The sequence below is a fragment of the Fundulus heteroclitus genome, unplaced genomic scaffold (genome assembly GCF_011125445.2).
Source record: "Fundulus heteroclitus isolate FHET01 unplaced genomic scaffold, MU-UCD_Fhet_4.1 scaffold_391, whole genome shotgun sequence".
NCBI classification, from domain to species: Eukaryota; Metazoa; Chordata; class Actinopteri; order Cyprinodontiformes; family Fundulidae; genus Fundulus; species Fundulus heteroclitus.
In genome coordinates, this window is record NW_023396805.1 from 74,129 (window position 1) to 94,993 (window position 20,865).

A 20,865-nucleotide genomic window follows, 5' to 3' on the forward strand; every position below is an offset into this window, starting at 1 on the left:
TATATCAGGATCTAATTTTCTCACTATATTGAGTTCTACTGTTCTTCAATTATGCATTATGTGTTGTCATTTCTGCTTTAACTTTCTGTTCTCTCTCTTTTCTCTTCATAGTAGGTACACCTGGTCTGGCGTTCTGTTAACTGTGACATCATCCAGAGAAGACGGCTCACCCGCTACTACCATCTAATGTAGAACAGATTACTAGATCAATGTGTGCTTCTGTGCTTTTTTGTCTCTCTTGTTGTGTCTCTGTTCTGTCTTCTGTCTTCTGTAACCCCAGTCGGTCGAGGCAGATGACCGTTCATACTGAGCCCGGTTCTGCCGGAGGTTTTTTTTTTTCCCGTTAATGGGTGGTTTTTCTTCCCACTGTCGCTTCATGCTTGCTCAGTATGAGGGATTGCAGCAAAGCCATGTACAATGCAGATGACTCTTCCTGTGGCTCTACGCTTCCCCAGGAGTGAATGCTGCTTGTCGGGACTTTGATGCAATCAACTGGTTTCCTTATATAGGACATTTTTGACCAATCTGTATAATCTGACCCAATCTGTATAATATGATTGAACTTGACTTTGTAAAGTGCCTTGAGATGACATGTTTCATGATTTGGCGCTATATAAATAAAATTGAATTGAATTGAATTGAATTAATGAAAAATTTTTATCTTTAAAAGCAAGTTTTTTCTGATAAACTTTTTTCTGATAAACTTTAAGCAATTTAATTAGACTTTTTAAAAATGTAACCTCCCATCCATGGATTTTCTATACCTGCTTTTCCGTACAGGTGTTACGTCATGCCGTATCTGATTGGAAAACGCGGTTTGATGTAACACAGGACGATGGAGGGGCTGGTGACCATCTCCAGCAGTCAATGAGTTAGAGGTGGGGACAGAGAGTACATCCTGGACAGGTCACTGGGCTAAAATATAACCGTTTTTATAAACTTGAAAAAAGTTAATGCCTTTTTATAAACTCACGAGTTGTGATAATTAATTGGTGCGTAATAACGGGCAAAGCAGAGACTGATCGTTGTAATGTGCGATCTGTGTCAAGTTAAAATGTATGATGTCATGATAATGTTGGTTTTGTGTCCCTCTTTGTCCATGGCTGTTGTTGGCCTTGTATGATCATAGGATTGATTTATATTGAATGTGACAGTGGAGTTAATGTACAATCAATACATGGATGTGCCAAAATTTTCTTCAGTTGAATAAAAACAAAACTGAAGTAATAATTTTTGGACCAATAGAGGAGAGATCAAAAGTTAGCAAACAGCTTCAGCTGCTTCAGCTAAAAACCACCAATCAGGCCCGAAACCTGGGTGTAGTGATGGACTCAGACCTGAACCTCCAAAAGCATCTAAAGACAATTACAAGGTCAGCTTTCTATCACCTGAGGAACATTTCCAGGATTAAAGGACTAATGTCTCAGCAGGATCTGGAAAAACTAATCCATGTGTTTATTTTTAGTAGAATTGATTACTGCAACGGTGTTTTCACAGGTCTGCCTAAAAAGTGGACCAGACAGCTGCAGCTGATCCAGAACGCTGCTGCCCGCGTTCTCACTAAGACTAAGAAAGTAGAGCACATCACCCCAGTTCTAAAGTCCTTACACTGGCTCCCTGTATCTCAGAGAATAGACTTTAAAATACTTCTGTTAGCCTATAAATCCCTGAATTAGCACCTAAATCCATCACAGACTTGTTATCAGGGCATCAACCCTCCAGACCACTCAGGTCTTCTGGCTCCAGCCTGCTCTGCAGAACCAGAACCAGAACCAGAACCAGAACCAGAACCAGACATGGAGAAGCAGCATTTAGTTCCTATGCTCCACTTATCTGGAACAAACTTCCAGAAAACTGTAAAAGTGCTGAAAGCCTGAGTTCCTTTAAATCAAGATTAAAAACACATTTGTTTAAAATTGCCTTTGAATGTTTAAGTTAAAATGTTTTACTGTTTTCAAATGTTCTTTATTGTTTCTACATTCTATCCCTACTTGCTTTTATTCCAATATTTTAATCATGTAAAGCACTTTGCATTGTCTCTGTACTGAATTGTGCTATATAAATAAATTTGCCTTGCCTTGCCTTGCCTTACAGGTGTGAAGAAGATGATGTAATGATGCAAGCTGCTGTCTTTTGAATTAGCTGCAGTTTAAGGAGGGTTTTCTTTGAGACAGGGAGGAAAGGGAAGTAAAATTGTAAAGTGGAAAGGTGAGTGGACTGTGGACCAGTTTGGCAAAAGTGCGAAGGAAGAACTTGATGCTGTAAATATGAAAGGTAACCAGGTGATGTTCTGGATGTGGAAAGTGAAGGAGATTATGGAGAGGCTGTCCAGGATGACACCAAGGCTCTGAAGCTGGAAGGTGGAGAGATACAGGAATGGTCAATGGAACTACCAGATTTGGTTAAAGAGGACTTTGCACAATAAGCAAATGAGGTTACTAAGGTGGCATGACGTCTACGGCCCAGGAATATATGGGCTGACTAGAAAATTTTTCAGTCAAATTGAATATTTTTGCTTTAACCCCTGCTTTAGTTATTAGCTTGATGGCTTTGTTATTCAAACAAATGTTCAGTGTTACCGATTTTTTTCTACATTATAAGTGAGGTTTATCTACATTGTGAATAACACCTTTCAACCAAATTTAAAAATGCAGTTTTTTTACAATTGTCGTTTTTTGTATGTCCTCTACGTTGAACCTTCCTTGAACAATATTTTTGGGAAGAGTTGCAAGAACAAAGCCATTGTTAAAATAAAGCATAAGTAGGTCAGTTTGCAGTTCTCTACAAGCCATGAAGGGGACACAACAAAATGAGGAAGATTCTATTCTGGTCAGATGAGACCAAAATATTATATTCTGACCTACAGGCCAAATTCTATTCATAAGGGGAAATCTAACCTAAGCACATTAGCATCAAAAGACAGTGATATGGAGATTTATTTGTTCTGTAAGGAGCTGATCAGAGTTGATGAAGACTAATGGAATTAATGCAGGACAATCCTGGAAGAAAACCATTAAGAGGCTCCAAAAAGGCAACTAAAGCTGCTCCAAAATACATTTAAGTATGGAAATTAACTCCAGAGTAGTGTGTGTGTTCACACACACTTAAATGTGCAACAAACCAAACACAAAGGGATATTTCATTGTCTGGGAAGAAGATTATGACTTCCAACACTCACCAAGGTAAATGCCATCAAGGTGGGAACATCTCTTCTTTGTCACATTCATGTCCACATAAAAGAGGACCACAGGGTGTCCAAAGTTCTCTCCTGGGCTTGGATCCAACACCAGCACAACGTCATGGGCAGAGGAACTGTAGAGCGGCTGGTTATGTCTGTGGGGACCCTCAGCTCTGTTCAGCAGCCGCCCAGCGCTGTAACTTCCCCTCAGCTTGGAGCTCAGCATCCCAGTGGAAAAGTCTGGCAGGATGGCCAGGACTTTGTTCAAGGGACCTGGACGGGTGTGGAAGAGCACAGTGTTGCTACTGAGTTCTCTGGCTTATTGAAAAGGACCCGGTCATGTGAGGCTCCGTGAGCTACATGGAAGAACTTTGAGAAGAAAACAAAAACCCAAATGTAGTCCAAGACATCCAGTCTTTCAATGCAGCAGACAAATATACAGGTTGAGGCTTACTTTAAACCAGAACTGTTGTGCATGATGTTGCCACTGTCCAGAATGAATTAAATTGCATGTGAATAAATATATTCACACGAAGTGAATATATTTAGATTGATTTCTTAGTACCTCTGTTATTATCCCATCAGAGTATGCAGCTTTGGTTCTGATCGCTGCTGTTGTTTCACACACATAATCCCACCCTGATAACTGTAATAATAAATATGCAGAACCAAAAAGAATAAAACTTGATTATGACCAGAATAAAATCTGTTCATACATCAATAACTGACCGTGAGTTTTCATTTACATTTTTGGCACCAGCAGAAGACATGAAAAGTCATGAGATCAGATGTTATAGAATATCCTAGTTTTAACATAGCAAATGTATACCTTTAATAGTGGAAATTTATACTTTTTTCTCTATTTACAGCTTTTCATCACCAGAAACATCCCAGTTTTTTCTTGAAAATATGTGACATTGATCTCAAAATATCGAGTTTTACAAGTTATTTGAAAATTTACTCCCCCTGGCCAATAATTCATTCTTTTTGATCTATGATGGCCATAATATGACTTTTTTTCCTGTGAGGAAATTCTGATGATAAAGTCACAATATTAGGTGTACAAGAATGAATAACTAAACCAAAATAAAGTGGTAATATGATGAAAATAATGTCATAATATTACTAGAACAAAGTCGAAATATGAGAATAAAGTTGTAATATTACGAGAATAATGTCACACAATCATTTCAAAGTCCTGATAATAATTTGATGCTGGTGTGCTAAAAAGATTTAGTATTTTCTTATTTGTAAGACCAATACCAAAATATAACTTTACAATATGCTCAACATTCCTTATTTTAACACAGGGGGACTTTGTTGTAAGAGTTCTCCTAAAATTACGCCCAAAAGGGGGTTGCCAGGCTCAGGCACTGTTATTTCGGGGGTGGCAGGCTGAAAAGTTTGGGAACCCCTGAAATAGAAAAAGACTTTGCACTCGCTCTGAAGGGTTCTTTGCCAGTGCTGGAAGCTGTGCAAATTGTTTCCTGTGACTGAACGTGCCAATCTGTAAGACTTTTATTCAACTGATTGATTGAGCTGAACTAAATTCTCTTTCTTTCACAACTTAGTGCTTAAAATGCGGTAAAAAAGAGCAGAAACGTTCTTGGAGAATAAAGAGAAAGAAAGTTAGAAGCAAAAAAGTTAGTTCTAGTATTGTTGACCTGATTTGGGTTTTGTTATGGTTGTGTGTTCTGTTTAGTCTTAGGTTTAGGTTCTGTATTAGTTTTGGTTTATGGAATAGTTTGGGTTTTATTGTGGTTTGATTTTGTACTTTTTATGTTATCAGTTTTCTGGCCTGCTCCCATCACTTCTGTCACCAGCCTTTATTCAGTTCACCTGCCAGCATTCTTTCACCTCTTAGTCACCACCATGTCACTCCCCTTCTCCAGTCACCATCCAATCAGCTTCAGTTTTATTTCCAGTCCCTTCCCTTCCCCTGATTAGCTGCACCCATTCTGGTGATTAGTTTCACTCCATTCACCTGCCTCTGCCCCCTGCACTCTGCCAGATCAATTCAAGCCTAGTGGTGAGTCTTATCCAGCGTATTCTCTTCTGCTTGCTCTGTTGATACCGACCCAATTTGCTTTTTGACTTCTGGGCCCCGTTCTTCGTACGTTGCTTAAAACATCCGAGATCAAGTGAGACATCCAAGATGATTTCATCCAGATATGATCCGGCTAACTGGGTTCTTCCAACACACCTGTTGTTTATGATTAGTATGGCTGGATTGAGTTTTCTAAGATAACTGCGTGGGTTTGTTTAAAAGGGGAAATGTATCGATAGTAGAAACATTGATCAGCAACGCTGCTATTGGCTGTTCAGCATGGCCAAAAAACGCCCACAGTTTTTCTCCCAGCAGAACACGAGCTTTTAATGGAAGGTTATGCCGAATTTGAGTTATTAATTAAAACGACAGGGAACACCTCAAAGTCTGTTAAAGCCAGGAGAGAGGGCTGGCAAAAAGCAGCAATCAAATTAATGCGTAAATACTGTCCATGGTAGATGTTTATATCACTTTCTACAGTATGAATTTTTGCATTTTAATAATTTCATATTTACTTTGTTCTTTTATATCAGAGCCTCCACTGGACCCACTAGAACATGAGGACAAGTAAAAGTGAAATACAAGAATATTCTACAAAATGGTAGCCTTTAATTATTATACTTTATTTTAAAAAGCCACTTGTTATGTCAAGAGATCCAAATTTCAGTGTCATTCCTTAGACACGGGAAGTAAAGGATGCGTGCAAACTGGGAATTTTAATAAAAAAAAAAATCTTTATCCATAAAAAATAAAAATCTTCCTTTTCCAAGTCATCCACAGTTTACATGGTAAAACTGTAGTCTAGATAATCCAGCCATAGTTTTTTTCTAATACAATATACGGCTCGACAGGAAGCAAGCCTTTCAAAGTAAAACTAAACTTCACAATACAATGGCCTGAACAAATCTTCTTACTGAATATGATAAAAATAAAAAGCAAACTATCATATAAATAACTTAAATATTTTCTGTTTATGACTCTTCTTGCCTGATCCGTGCCTGTTTTACCGCCCGCCTGTGTACCGACCTGGATTTGTTATCTGACCACCGAGCCAGCCTGACCTCATTTAGCCTCATTCTGCCTGCCTGTGTACCGACCTGGGACTATTTATCAACTACGAGCTTTGTCTTGCCCTGCCCGTCATTTCTGCCTGCTTGTTAAATTCCGCTTCCTGCTCCCGACCTTTTGTTTAAATAAACCTTCTTTTATTTAGCCTTTTGTCTGGCTGAAGGTTTATGACAATCATGCATACGTTGGCCAACATAAAGTGCATCCAGGTTAGCAGTTTGCGTGTTTAATTGCTTTAGTATTGAAACAAATCTATCTTCCTGGAACTTCAACCTTATGCCTAGCCATTTTTAGGTTTTGGCTTTGAAATTTCAAGATTTAGTTAAAGTTGCTTTTTTGAGAACCAACTGAATAATAATAATAAAAAGATGCCGCTGTGTTTGAATGTTGTTTTTTGTGCTTGTGCTTTTTTGTTGGCTATTCTATTTTTCTTGTTCACGTTTTCTGACTCATGGCCTAAAATTGCGATATGAGCCAGTTCATTAGGATTTTCCCTTGTGACCCATCGTTCTGGAAAATCCACAGATTTTCACCAAATGGTTGGAGGCGCATTTTCTGGGTGTTGTTCTTTATTCAAAGCGGAGTTTATGAACAGATTAGGGCGGACATCCAAACAGCACGGGGCTTCTCTGCTTCCATGATGAAGGACTCAGGGCAGCTCTCGCCTTTTCTTCTGTCTGAAGATTATTTTTCAGACACTCCAAACAAGCCGAAGCCAGATTTGTCAGACACATCAGTTTTCTGCTGTCTGTCCCTCCTGCAGAATCGCTGTCTGTCTTTGTTGTACACTAGGATAGAAGTTTCTTTTCTGCTGCCCTCCATGTCACACAATCATCTAAAGATCTTACCTAACGCACTCCCACCCACCAGCATTCTCTTCCACTTCTTCCTTCTACCACTTAACAGACATCTTTGGGCATCCTAAAGCCTTCTTCTCTTCTTTGCTTCTTTGCAAAGTTCTCTCACCTTAATGTTTTATGTTTGTTTTGCAGCTGCAGTAACTTGCAGGGGAGGCCATTTAGATACAAAGTGATAGCAAACTTCTCTTTGGAGGTAACCCTTGTTAACGCAGAGAATGAGGTCCCTGCTTGATGTCAGCCGGTCTGCCAGCTGGACACACAGCTTCACCCGGGCTAAAACAAGCTGTACTGAAAAGAAGGTAATCGTGTTCTAGCTGTTTGTTGAATAATACACTTTTAAACTAAAATGTAGCATATCTTGTCTGTAATAAACCCCCTGATCACTTTGCAACACTGTGAATGTGACGGGCAGCTGTGTGAGTGTACGCAGAGCAGTGCGATGTGCTGACGTGCGGTCCTACCTGCAGTGGCGTGCTGCTCCGCCATGTACACGGCCACAGAGGACAGGGGCAGGAGGGTGAGCCGTCTGCAGTCCGCCTCAGACATGGAGGACATGCGGAGGCAGCGGTCCAGCTGGTCCCAGTGCAGCACCTGGAGTCCTGAGCGGACCCAGTGGTCCAGCCGGCTGAGGGCCACGCTGCCCCCTGGGGCCACAGAGGGAATGGGCTGGATAATGGAGGAAAGTGCAGCAAGAAACATGAGGAGCTGCATGATGATGCTGCCTGCTCTTCACGTTGAACTCTCTCTTCTTTATTAAAACTCAATGGGTTTTTTCTTCTTTATTTTGATTCTATTTTTCCACTATTAATTTGCTTCTTGGGATATCATTTCTGTATTTTAAACATTTCAGTTCCAGAGGTAATTTTTTCTTGACTCATCTGATCCAATCTTCTTTTTTTATGTTTTCACTTTATTTATGTTGCTTTAGCGTCTGAAGTCCAACTTATTCTTTGAATTTCCTTCTGGTTTATATTTTAAAAAAGGTCTAGAAATCTCAGAGGTGAAATTAATTGAGGTTTTTTTTGCCAAGTTGAAATTCTTCCTTTCCTTCACTCGTTTTTTTTTTTTATTTGCCCAGAGCAGAACCTGAAGGTGAAATAAACGGCAGCATGGTTGGGTTGCAGAGACTGTCCTCCTCCTGCTGGGTCTTTATTTAAGTCCTCTATCCTTTGTTTTTATTGGTTCTCAGAAGAAATCCTTTGCTGTTCGTGACCAGATTTCTTCTGTCAGTTCTATTCTCTTTGGTTCGGAACAATCGAATCAAACACCAGAATCTCCATTTAGTCAGATATGCACTGAATTATTTCCCCCTTTTTCCTTTAGCCCTGTTTTCTTCTTGATGTTTGAAAGAAAAAAGGTTTTCTGCAAATGCAAAAATGAAAACTTTTTTTGGTTTGGTTGCTTGTCTCGTCCTGTGTGTCTTCTTTACTCCTCTTTGGACTTGGAAGAGCTTCAGGATCCCAGCTGGGTTAGAAGAAGTCAGAAACTCCGGGGCTTTTAGAGTAGAGAGCTGCTCTGTCCTGCATGCTGTCCGCAGCTAAGTGGACTAAAGCTGCTGCTGCTGCTGCTAATAGTCACTTCCTCCACAGTCTGCTGCTCTCTTTTACTCTCTCTCTCTCACACACACACACACACACACACACACACACACACACACACACACAAGCTTCTCCCCTACTCAGTCTGTGAGCTTTGACGTGCGACAAAGATGGAATGGAGGGACGATGAGAGAACACAATAAACAGTCAGAGAGAGAAAGAGAAAGGAGGAGCAAAGGTTAGACAGAGGGCTGGAAAATAGGTTAAAACATGTGTTAAATTACCTCAACCTCAATAAAATGAAAAAGATGTACAAAGACAGGTAAGAGGGTAAAAATGCTGAGATGAATTTTAAAAGTTAAAGTTTTTAAGTTAATGGATAGATAATGAACTTGAGGGAAAGGAGAAAGAAAAGAAAGACTGATAGACAAGAATAAAGTACCATCTAAATTACTAAAAAACTAATGACAATGACCAAGGAATGCATGAAAAAGGATGGCAAGGGACAGGGTCAGTAAGAATATTTCTGCAATTAAGAACTAAGAGAACGGTCTGACAGTCCAGCTTTCATCAGCTTCCTTCTATCAACAAGGTGGAAGTCAGAAGATGATGCATGGATTTGTGAAAGAAAAACCTGCAGGGGAAATTAAAGATGCAATTCCACATACACGTTTACTGTAAAACAAATATAGATAACCAATACATTTGAAATAAATGCATATCAAAAATTCTGATCAATATATGGCCAGTGGCATCACTGACTGAAGACTTTCAGGCTTAGCAGGGGGGCTGGCAGACAGAAAAACAGATGAGAAAGAACGATTAGCAGATGGCCAGGAAAAGACATTAATAGCCAACAGTGGTTCACTAGTAAAGTCAAAACACTGTTAGGTAAAACATTGATAAGGGTGAAAGGCAGCCACGATTATGAGAAGGTTAAGGAATGAGATAAAATGTACAGAAAGAGATCGGGGGATGACAACTGGACACAAGAGGAAGGAGAGCAAATACAAAACATTAAGATAGTGGGAAGAGAAGACGGAGAGCTGGAAAACAGGAACGTTCAAGGGAAGAAGCTTCACATTCAGCACTGCCCTCTAGTAGTGAAATGTAGGAAGTACACAACCCAGAAAAGCAGTTCTTAACTGGAGCGTGGTTACCATCACCAGCAGATAAGATAAGATACTTTATTGATCTCACACTGGAGAATTCACGTGTCACATCGGCTCAATAATCAAAAGAAGGTGCAAGAAGGAGGAAAAGGTGCATAAGGTATATACAGTGTGTCCTTATATATACAGTGGATCAAAAAATAAATAAAAATAAAGCAGGGATTTAAGATGACTTATGTACATTCAAGGTGACTTGTATACATATGGATTTGACGTTGTACATTAAAGTGTTACCAGGTAAAGAACAACGGTGAGGTAGTGAGATAACTATAACAGCAGAAGTCACTTATTTACAGGTTATTGCACAGGTTATTGCTGTTACAGTGCAGCATTGTAAAATCTGATAGCAGCAGGAATAAATGACCTGCGGTAGCGCTCCTTTTTACAGACAGGATGTCTAAGTCTGGCACTAAAGGAGCTGCTCAGCTCCTCTACAGTCTGGTGCAGGGGGTGGAAGGTGTTGTCCATGATGGATGTGAACTTGGACAACACCCTCCTCTCAGCTACTTCCTCCACAGAGTCCAGAGAGCAGCCCAGGACAGAAGTCCTCACCAGCTTGTTCAGCCTCTTTCTGTCCCGCTCTGTGCTGCCAGGAGCCCAGCAGACGACAGCGTAGAGGAGGGCTGAGGCCACCACAGAGTCATAGAAGGGTTGACTTCTATGACTGGGGCCTGCTCACACCAAAGGACCTCAGCCTCCTGAGGAGGTGGAGGCGGCCCTGGCCCTTCTTGCACAGAAGGCAAAGGCTTTAAAAGGTTGAAATCACACGAGTTCTGATATGTATTCAGGAAAATAGACATCTCAGTTTCTCTGAAACTCCTGTAACATGGAGGATGACTACTTGTCCTCCTTCCTCCTTTCCCCCAATGGCTGGCTGGAGTCCTGTATTCTCTTTTCTACATCTATATAGAGGTTTGCAACAATAGGACACTAATGTTTCTGCCCATAATATAGACCCCATATGTGGAGTAAGGTTGACTGTGGCCACAGTTTCAGGAGATGGCACAGTTGTTCTGTGGTGACAGTGGTTCTGCTGATTCAAACCTTGCACAGACCACGTCCACCGCTTCATCAACAGGGTGAAGCACGCAAAGAGTGATGTTACATCAAAAATTGACCAATCGGGCGCGCCCGTGGCGGAGCCATTAGCGCGAACCGTATTAGGAGGCCTTTAGTCCTCTACGCGGTCGCCCATGGCGCTTTGCCGCCTGTCTAGGGTTAGGGTTAGGGTTCCTTTTCTGTAATTTTCTCACAACATGAACAAAGTATTTAAGATTGGCCTACAGATGACATCCTCTCCACATAGCCATTCTGCTGTGAATAAACCAGGATTTTCCAAAGGCCTCAGAGCCTCAGATCCTCCTCCTCTACGTATCACAGAACACTCTGGTACTGAGGAACTCCAAATTACTTCGCTGTGATACAGATTGGGCCCTGGCCACACGTTTATCAGACATGACAGTTCCCAGCATCAGCTTGGGCCTTTTGCCGGAGATTATGGAATATCTGTGATAATACGTGGCAGAAATAAGAAAAACAAAAGGATCGGTCCGTTAATGAAGTCTGCTTCTGTCTTGTGGATTGGCTGACTTCCTGTTTGCGGTAAGGCATATTGTGTCACTTCCTGTTGTTGCTGTGTGAACGACGGATTTTTGCTCCAGGCTCTCTCGCTTTTTATCTTTAAACCTCTTTGCTGTAACATCTGTTTCCAAATATACACACTTTTAAAACATTTTCTGTGGCTGCTCATCACGTTTGGGAACTCCTCGTGTTTCACACGGTTTGTTCTTTGGCGTGATAAAAGGGCGTTAGCCTAGCTTTAGCCTAGCGTTAGCCTAGCGCTAGCCAAGCCTTAGCCTCATAATGGCTTCTCCGTCTCTGACTAAGTCTCCTATCTGCTGCTCTCTGTGTCAGATGTTCAGTTATTCCTCTGCCTCATTTAGTGATCATGGTACATGTAATAAATGTAGTGTTTTTGTAGCTTTGGAGGCGAGGGTGTCAGAATTGGAGACCCGGCTCCGTGCTGTTGAAAAACCAGCTGATAGCCGCTCCTTTGCTAGCGCGGAGCCGCATAGAGTAACTTCACGTAGCGAACCTAAAGCAGTAGCACCCGAGCAGCCTGGTAACCAGGCTGGCTGGGTGACGGTTCGTAGGAAGCATAGCTCTAGATTACAGACCCCAGATCACCACCAACCCGCCTGCGTTTCTAATAAATTTTCCCCTCTCAGCGACAGTCTCGCTGAGGAGCCAACCTTAATTATTGGCAGCTCCATAATGAGAAATGTGGCACTAAAGAAACCAGGGACCATAGTTAAATGCCTACCAGGGGCCAGAACAGGCGACATAGAATCCTACCTAAAACTACTGGCTAAGGATAAGCGTAAATACCACAAAATTGTTATTCACGCTGGCGGTAATGACACCCGGTCACGCCGATCAGAGGTCACCAAAGTTGGTGTTGCTTCGGTTTGTGAGTTTGCTAAAACAATGTCGGACTCTGTAATTTTCTCTGGTCCCCTGCCTGATCTGACCAGTGATGACATGTTTAGCCGCATGTCGTCATTCAACCGCTGGTTGTCTAGGTGGTGTCCAGAAAACGACGTGGGCTATATTGATAACTGGCAAACTTTCTGGGGAAAACCTGGTCTGATCCGGAGAGACGGCATCCATCCTACTTTGGATGGTGCTGCTCTTCTTTCTAGGAATCTGGCCGGATTTATTAGTTCTCCTAAATGCTGACAACCCAGGGTCCAGACCAGGAAGCAGAGCCGTAGTTTAACACACCTCTCTGCAGCTTCTGTACTGTTACCCACCCATTATCCTATTGAGACGGTGTCTTTCCCACGGCCAAAACTTAACAGATCAAAAACTGATCTAAAAGGAACAAATCATAAAAACCTAATAAAAATCAATATGGTTCACCTTGAACCTAAAAATAAAACAATTAAATGTGGTCTATTAAATATAAGGTCTCTCCCTCCAAAGACTTTGTTAGTTAATGAATTGATTTCTGATAATCAGATTGATTTGCTTTGTCTCACAGAAACCTGGCTACAAGAGGACTACGTTAGTATAAATGAGTCAACTCCCTCCAATTATTCAAATTTCCACATTCCCAGATCTGTGGGAAGAGGAGGAGGAGTGGCAACTATCTTTCAGTCTGATTTATTGATTAGTCCCAGGCCAACTAATAATTACAGTTCTTTTGAACATTTAACCCTCAGTTTCCCTCATCCAAACTGCAAAGCAATAAAACCTCTTCTGTTTGTTGTTTTGTATCGTCCACCAGGCCCTTACACTCAGTTTTTGGATCAGTTGTCAGATTTGTTATCTGATTTGGTGTTAAATACTGATAAGGTTATTATAGTGGGTGATTTTAACATCCATGTTGACACTGAATGCGATAACCTTAGTGTAGCCTTTAAAACTATCCTAGATTCAATTGGTTTTGCTCAAAATGTGCATAAACCGACGCACTCTCGGCTCCATACTTTAGACCTTGTGCTGACATATAGCATTGACTGTGAAGAATTAACAGTATTCTCTCACAACCCTGTCCTGTCTGATAATTTTTTAATAACATTTGAGTTTAATCTAACTGAGTTCTCCACCCCCAAAAGAGGGTTCCATTATAGTAGATCTTTATCGGATAATGCTGTATCAAAACTTAAAGAGTCTGTCCCCTTTTTAATATCCTCAGTATTGCAGAAATGCCCTGTAGATGGCAGCAATGCTGTTTCTTCCCATTCACAAATCGATACCTTTGCTAACAATGTGACTTCCTCATTGCATTCTGCATTAGACAATGTAGCTCCGTTGAAAAAGAAGGTGATTATTCACAGGAAGCTGGCTCCCTGGTTTAATTCAGAGCTGCGTTCCTTGAAGCACAATGTTAGGAAATTGGAGAGAAAATGGCGCTCTACACACCAAGAGGAATCCTACTTAATCTGGAGGGACAGTCTATTGTTGTATAACAAGACCCTTCGCAGAGTTAGAGCAGCATATTTTTCATCATTAAATGGAGAGAATAAAAATAATCCTAGATTTCTCTTTAGTACAGTTGCCAAACTTACCCAGAGCCACAGCTCTGTTGATCCATCCATACCCTTAGCTCTTAGCAGTAATGATTTTATGGGAGTCTTCAAAATAAAATTGATGCCATTAAAAATAAAATAATTGGCATCCTCCCAAACATGATTACCTCGTCCTCAGTAAGTGAGGCAGCATTGGAGGAATCTTTAGAACCTGCGCAGTGTCTGAACTGTTTAAAAGCAGTAGAGCTTTCTGAGCTATCTAAAATCTTAGCTTCATCTAAACCTTCTACCTGAATGTTAGACCCAATCCCAACCAAGTTGTTTAAGGAGGTATTCCCTTTGATCAGTGGCACTATTTTAGACATGATTAATCTATCCTTAGTAAATGGATATGTACCACAGGTTTTTAAAGTAGCTGTTATTAAACCTTTACTTAAGAAACCTTCTCTTGATCAAAATGAGTTAGTAAACTACAGACCTATATCTAACCTTCTTTTCTTATCTAAAATTCTTGAGAAAGTAGTTGCTAATCAACTTTGTGAACATTTACAAAGTAATGACTTGAGGAGTTTCAGTCAGGCTTCAGAGCTCATCATAGCACTGAAACAGCTCTGTTGAAGGTCACTAATGATATTCTCATGGCCTCAGATAATGGACTTGTGTCTGTACTTGTCCTGTTAGATCTCAGTGCTGCATTTGATACAGTTGATCACAATATTCTCCTACAAAGACTTTGGAATCTGTCCGACAGATAAGGTTTAAACCAGCCGAATGCTTTCCCCTTAATCCCTACAGTATGTTCATTTGTTCATGTTAATAATAAATCTTCCTCAAACTCTAGGGTCACCTGTGAAATACCACAGGGTTCAGTCCTTGGACCAATTCTATTTACTATATATATGCTTCCGATTGGCAAAATTATCAGACAGCATGGGATTAATTTCCACTGTTATGCTGATGACACTCAGCTATATTTATCCATAAATCCTGATGAATCCAATCAATTACTTCGACTGCAGTCATGTCTTGATGACATCAAAAGCTGGATGACTTTAAATTTCCTGCACTTAAATTCTGACAAGACAGAAGTTGTAATCTTTGGACCAGAGTCCTCAAAAAATAAACGTCTTAATCAATAATTTAATATGGATGGCATTAACTTGGCCTCTGGTAATAAAGTAAAAAATCTTGGTGTTATTTTCGACCAAGACATGTCATTTAAATCCCATATTAAACAGGTTTCCAGAGTTTCCTTTTTTCACCTCAGGAATATCGCCAACATTAGAAACATTCTGTCCAGGAGTGATGTTGAAAAACTGGTCCATGCATTTGTTACTTCAAGGCTGGACTATTGTAATTCTTTACTATCAGGAAGTCCACAAAATGCAGTTCAAAGCCTTCAGCTGATCCAAAATGCTGCAGCAAGAGTTCTGATGAAAATCAACCAGAGGGATCACATTTCTCCAATTTTAGCTTCCCTTCATTGGCTTCCTGTTAAATCAAGAATAGAATTTAAAATTCTCCTTCTAACGTATAAAGCCCTTAATAATCAAGCTCCATCATATATCAGAGCTCTGATTACCCCGTATGTTCCTAACAGAGCACTTCGCTCTCAGACTGCAGGTCTGCTGGTGGTTCCTAGAGTCTCTAAAAGTAGAATGGGAGGCAGATCCTTTAGCTATCAGGCTCCTCTCCTGTGGAACCAACTCCCAGTTTTGGTCCGTGAGGCAGACACCCCGTCTACTTTTAAGACTAATCTTAAAGCTTTCCTTTTTGACAAAGCTTCTAGTCAGAGTGGCTCATGTTACCCTGAGCTACCTCTATAGTTATGCTGCTATAGGCTTAGGCTACTGGATGATATCAGGATCTAATTTTCTCTGTTCTTCAATTATGCATTACGTGTTGTCATTTCAGCTTTTAACTGTTTGCTCTCTGTCTTTTATCTTCATAGTAGGTACACCTGGTCTGGCGTTCTGTTAACTGAGACATCATCCAGAGAAGACGGCTCACCCACTACTACCATCTAATGTAGAACAGATTACTAGATCAATGTGTGCTTCTGTGCTTTTTTGTCTCTCTTGTTGTGTCTCTGCTCTGTCTTCTGTAACCCCAGTGGGTCGAGGCAGATGACCGTTCATACTGAGCCCGGTTCTGCCGGAGGTTTTCCTTCCCGTTAATGGGGAGTTTTTCTTCCCACTGTCGCTTCATGCTTGCTCAGTATGAGGGATTGCAGCAAAGCCATGTACAATGCAGACGACTCTCCCTGTAGCTCTACGCTTCTCCAGGAGTGAATGCTGATTGTCGGGACTTTGATGCAATCAACTGGTTTCCTTATATAGGACATTTTTGACCAATCTGTATAATATGATTGAATTTGACTTTGTAAAGTGCCTTGAGATGACATGTTTCATATAAATAAAATTGAATTGAATTGAAATGTATTAAGGAAAAGATAAATTGATTAGATATTTTGAGGAAGCATTTGGGCAGTAAACATATACAAATAGTTATTCAATATTTAAAGAAAACTAAATAATTTAATATAATTTGATTATAGAAGGTGTGAATTATATAAATGAGTAGAATACTAACATAGATAGATAGATAGATAGATAGATAGATAGATAGATAGATAGATAGATAGATAGATAGATAGATAGATAGATAGATAGATAGATAGATAGATAGATAGATAGATATAGTCCATGAAGAAGCACACTCCATACCAGTAAGTGGCGGTAATGATGCTAAAAGTTTGTTGCCAACCGCCATTAAACACCTGAAGAAGAAGAATTAAAGGAAACACACTCCATTCTAGTAGATGGCGGTAATGCACATCTAAAAGTTGCTTGCCAACCGCCATAAAAAAGAAGAAGAAGAATTAAAGGAAAGAAGAAGAAGAAGCAGAAAAAGAGTGATCACTACCCTATATTTATTGAAATTGGTAAAGAAATAGGAAAAATTGTTAATGAGACCTTAGAAAGATGGATATTTGGAAATGTTGATTGGGAAAAATATAAAATAATAAATGATGAAGAGATGCAAAAAGTTAATATAGATTTGCATGTTGATATGGTAAATTATTCTATTTGTGATGCCATTTTAGGAGCCGCTCGGGAAACAATCCAAAGGAAAAAAGGAAAATATAAGAAGAAAATTGTACCATGGTGGACGAAGGAATGTGAAGCGCAATTAAATCTCGAAATAAAGCTTTTAGATTGTTAAAGAGAAATCAGAATTTTCAGAATTTTATTGAATATAAAAGGTCACAAGGTATGGTTAAAAGAACGGTGAAAAATGCAAAAAAGGTTTATTGGAGTAATTTTTGTGATTCTGTAGGTAGGGAAACAAAGATTTCAAAAGTCTGGGGAATGATAAAGAGAATGAATGGAATTAGAAGGGAATATGGATATCCAGTTTTGAAAGATGGCAATGTTATTGCTGTGACTGAGGAGGAGAAAGCAAATATGTTAGTTAAAAAATTTGTTAAAGTTCATAGTTGTAATAATTTAAGCGCAGAAGAAAACCGCAGAAGAACTTGTACAATTAATGAAAATATAAATTTATTAGAAGAAAATGTAAGAAATAATGATTTATTGAATAGTCCTTTTTCTCTGTTTGAATTAAACAATGCATTAGGAAAATAAAAAAATTAATCTCCAGGAAAAGATAATATTTCTTATATTATGGTTAATAAGCTTAGCAATTCATCTAAGAAGGTTTTATTGGAATTCTATAATAAGATATGGGAAGTGGGTATTTTACCTCTAGCTTGGAAAGAAGCAATCATAGTTCCAATCTTAAAGCCAGGTAAAGAGCAGTCAAATCCAGCAAGTTACAGACCCATTGCTTTAACTTCTCATATGTGTAAAATAATGGAGAGAATGGTAAATGAAAGATTGAGTTACTTTGTTGAAAAGAGGGGATATTTATCAAAATGTCAAAGTGGATTTAGAAAAGGGAGAAGCACTATGGATCCTTTACTTTGTTTAGAACATGAAATCAGAAAAGGGCAAGTTAACAAGGAGAGTGTAGTGGCTGTTTTCTTTGATATAGAGAAAGCTTATGATATGATGTGGAAAGATGGACTGTTAATTAAATTGAAAAAAATGGGAATTAATGGATCAATGTTTTATTGGATAAAAGATTTTTTACAAGATAGATCAATACAAGTAAGAATAGGACAGCAATTGTCAGAAAGGTTTTTTGTGGAGAATGGTACACCTCAGGGAAGTATAGTGAGTCCTTTGTTTTTTTCTATTATGATTAATGATATGTTTGACAATTTGGAGAGTGGAATGGGGTGTTCTTTATTTGCTGATGATGGAGCAATATGGAAGAGGGGGAAAAATTTAAAGTACATTGTTAAAAAGATACAAGAAGCAATTAGTATTATAGAAGACTGGTCATTTAAATGGGGGTTTAAAATGTCTATAGATAAAACAAAGACTTTATTTTTTACAAGGAAGAAAGTAACTGAAGATTTAAAACTGCAAATATATAATCATGAATTAATTCAATTCAATTCAATTCAATTTTATTTATATAGCGCCAAATCATGAAACATGTCATCTCAAGGCACTTTACAAAGTCAAGTTCAATCATATTATACAGATTGGGTCAGATTATACAGATTGGTCAAAAATGTCCTATATAAGGAAACCAGTTGATTGCATCAAAGTCCCGACAAGCAGCATTCACTCCTGGGTAACCGTAGAGCCACAGGAAGAGTCATCTGCATTGTACATGGCTTTGCTGCAATCCCTCATACTGAGCAAGCATGAAGCGACAGTGGGAAGAAAAACCACCCATTAACGGGAAGGAAAACCTCCAGCAGAACCGGGCTCAGTATGAACGGTCATCTGCCTCGACCGACTGGGGTTACAGAAGACAGAACAGAGACACAACAAGAGAGACAAAAAAGCACAGAAGCACACATTGATCTAGTAATCTGTTCTACATTAGATGGTAGTAGCGGGTGAGCCGTCTTCTCTGGATGATGTCACAGTTAACAGAACGCCAGACCAGGTGTACCTACTATGAAGAGAAAAGAGAGAGAACAGAAAGTTAAAGCAGAAATGACAACACATAATGCATAATTGAAGAACAGTAGAACTCAATATAGTGAGAAAATTAGATCCTGATATACTCCAGTAACCTAAGCCTATAGCAGTAAAACTATAAAGGTGGCTGAGAGTAACATGAGTCACTAGTTATAATTTTTGTCAAAAAGAAAAGTTTTAAGCCTAGTCTTAAAAGTAGACAGGGTGTCTGCCTCACGGACCAAAACTGGGAGTTGGTTCCACAGGAGAGGAGCCTGATAGCTAAAGGATCTGCCTCCCATTCTACTTTTAGAGACTCTAGGAACCACCAGCAGACCTGCAGTCTGAGAGCGAAGTGCTCTGTTAGGAATATACGGGGTAATCAGAGCTCTGATATATGATGGAGCTTGATTATTAAGGGCTTTATACGTTAGAAGAAGAATTTTAAATTCTATTCTTGATTTAACAGGAAGCCAATGAAGGGAAGCTAAAATTGGAGAAATATGATCCCTCTTGTTGATTTTCATCAGAACTCTTGCTGCAGCATTTTGGATCAGCTGAAGGCTTTGAACTGCATTTTGTGGACTTCCTGATAGTAAAGAATTACAATAGTCCAGCCTTGAAGTAACAAATGCATGGACCAGTTTTTCAGCATCACTCCTGGACAGAATGTTTCTAATTTTGGCGATATTCCGGAGGTGAAAAAAGGAAACTCTGGAAACCTGTTTAATATGGGATTTAAATGACATGTCTTGGTCAAAAATAACACCAAGATTTTTTACTTTATTACCAGAGGCCAGTTTAATGCCACCCAGATTAAGTGATTGGTTAAGAAGTTTATTTTTTGAGGACTCTGGCCCAAAGATTAAAACTTCGGTCTTGTCAGAATTTAGATGCAGGAAATTTAAAGTCATCCAGCTTTTGATGTCATCAAGACATGACTGCAGTCGAAGTAATTGATTGGATTCATCAGGATTTATGGATAAATTAGAAAGGGTTAGGGAATTTAAATTTTTGGGTTTATGGTTGGATGAAAAACTTTCTTGGAAAAATCATATTCAAAAAGTAATGAATAAGTGTAAGAGAGTTTTAAATGTAATGAGGTGTTTGGTGTGAAGTGAATGGGGTGCTGAGAGGAAGGCATTGAAATCAATATATACTGGGTTAATAAGGTCTGTATTTGATTATGGAAGTATTGTATTTGAATCAGCATCAGAAACACTTTTTAAAAAATTAGATAGTATTCAGTATCAAGCCTTGAGGTTATGTACAGGAGCAGTTAGAACAACTCCAACTTCAGCCTTGTTAATAGAAATGGGAGAGATGCCACTTAATCTTAGAAGATTACAGTTAAAGACCACTTATTGGTGTAATTTAAAGGGCCATGATGGAAATCATCCATGTCAAGGAATTTTGAAATCTAGTTGGGAAAAAGAAAAGAAGAAATTAAATTCTTTTGGATGGGAGATAGAAAATATTATAAAAGATTTTGTTTTTTCTGATATAAATATTAGTCAAACAGTTCCTCTTTCGCCAGTTTACCCGTCTCTATTTCATAATAATGTTGTTGATTTGACTTTGTTGGAGAAAAGGAAAGGAGAAAACATTTCAGATCCATATTTGATTCATTCATATTTAGATAATAAGTACTATGGATATGTCCAAGTTTTTACAGATGCATCTAAAAACTCAAATAGCAGTAATGGCGTGTCTTTCATTGTTCCAGAATTCAGAGTTAAAAAATGTAAAAGAATTACTGATGGAGTATCAGTTTATACTGGAGAGATGATGGGAATCATTTTAGCTTTAGGATGGATTGAGGAAGTCCGTCCATTAAGAAGCATAGTTTGTTCTGAGTCAAGTTCTTCATTATATTCATTGAAAAATAATCACGCTATTATAGTAGACCGGATCTTTTATTAGAAA

At 39.2% G+C, this 20,865-nt stretch overlaps 1 protein-coding gene and 1 long non-coding RNA gene across 3 annotated transcripts in view; one reads left to right on the plus strand and one right to left on the minus strand.

Annotated features, from left to right (window-relative positions):
* The window catches only part of si:ch211-67e16.11, a 53,409-nt gene extending 45,713 nt beyond the window's left edge, over positions 1-7,696 (minus strand). For both annotated transcript variants that reach the window (XM_036130918.1, XM_036130917.1), the window contains exons 1-2: positions 7,615-7,696; positions 3,179-3,451 (exon numbers count right to left, since the gene is read on the minus strand). In XM_036130918.1, the coding sequence (XP_035986811.1) occupies positions 3,179-3,451; positions 7,615-7,639 (298 nt within the window). In that variant the 5' untranslated portion in view covers positions 7,640-7,696. The remainder of the gene's footprint in view (positions 1-3,178; positions 3,452-7,614) is intronic.
* LOC110369514 lies at positions 5,178-8,419 on the plus strand. The gene is made up of 3 exons (XR_002429138.2): positions 5,178-5,207; positions 7,286-7,452; positions 7,621-8,419. It is a non-coding gene; the product is annotated as an uncharacterized LOC110369514 (long non-coding RNA).
* The last annotated feature ends 12,446 nt before the right edge of the window (positions 8,420-20,865 follow it).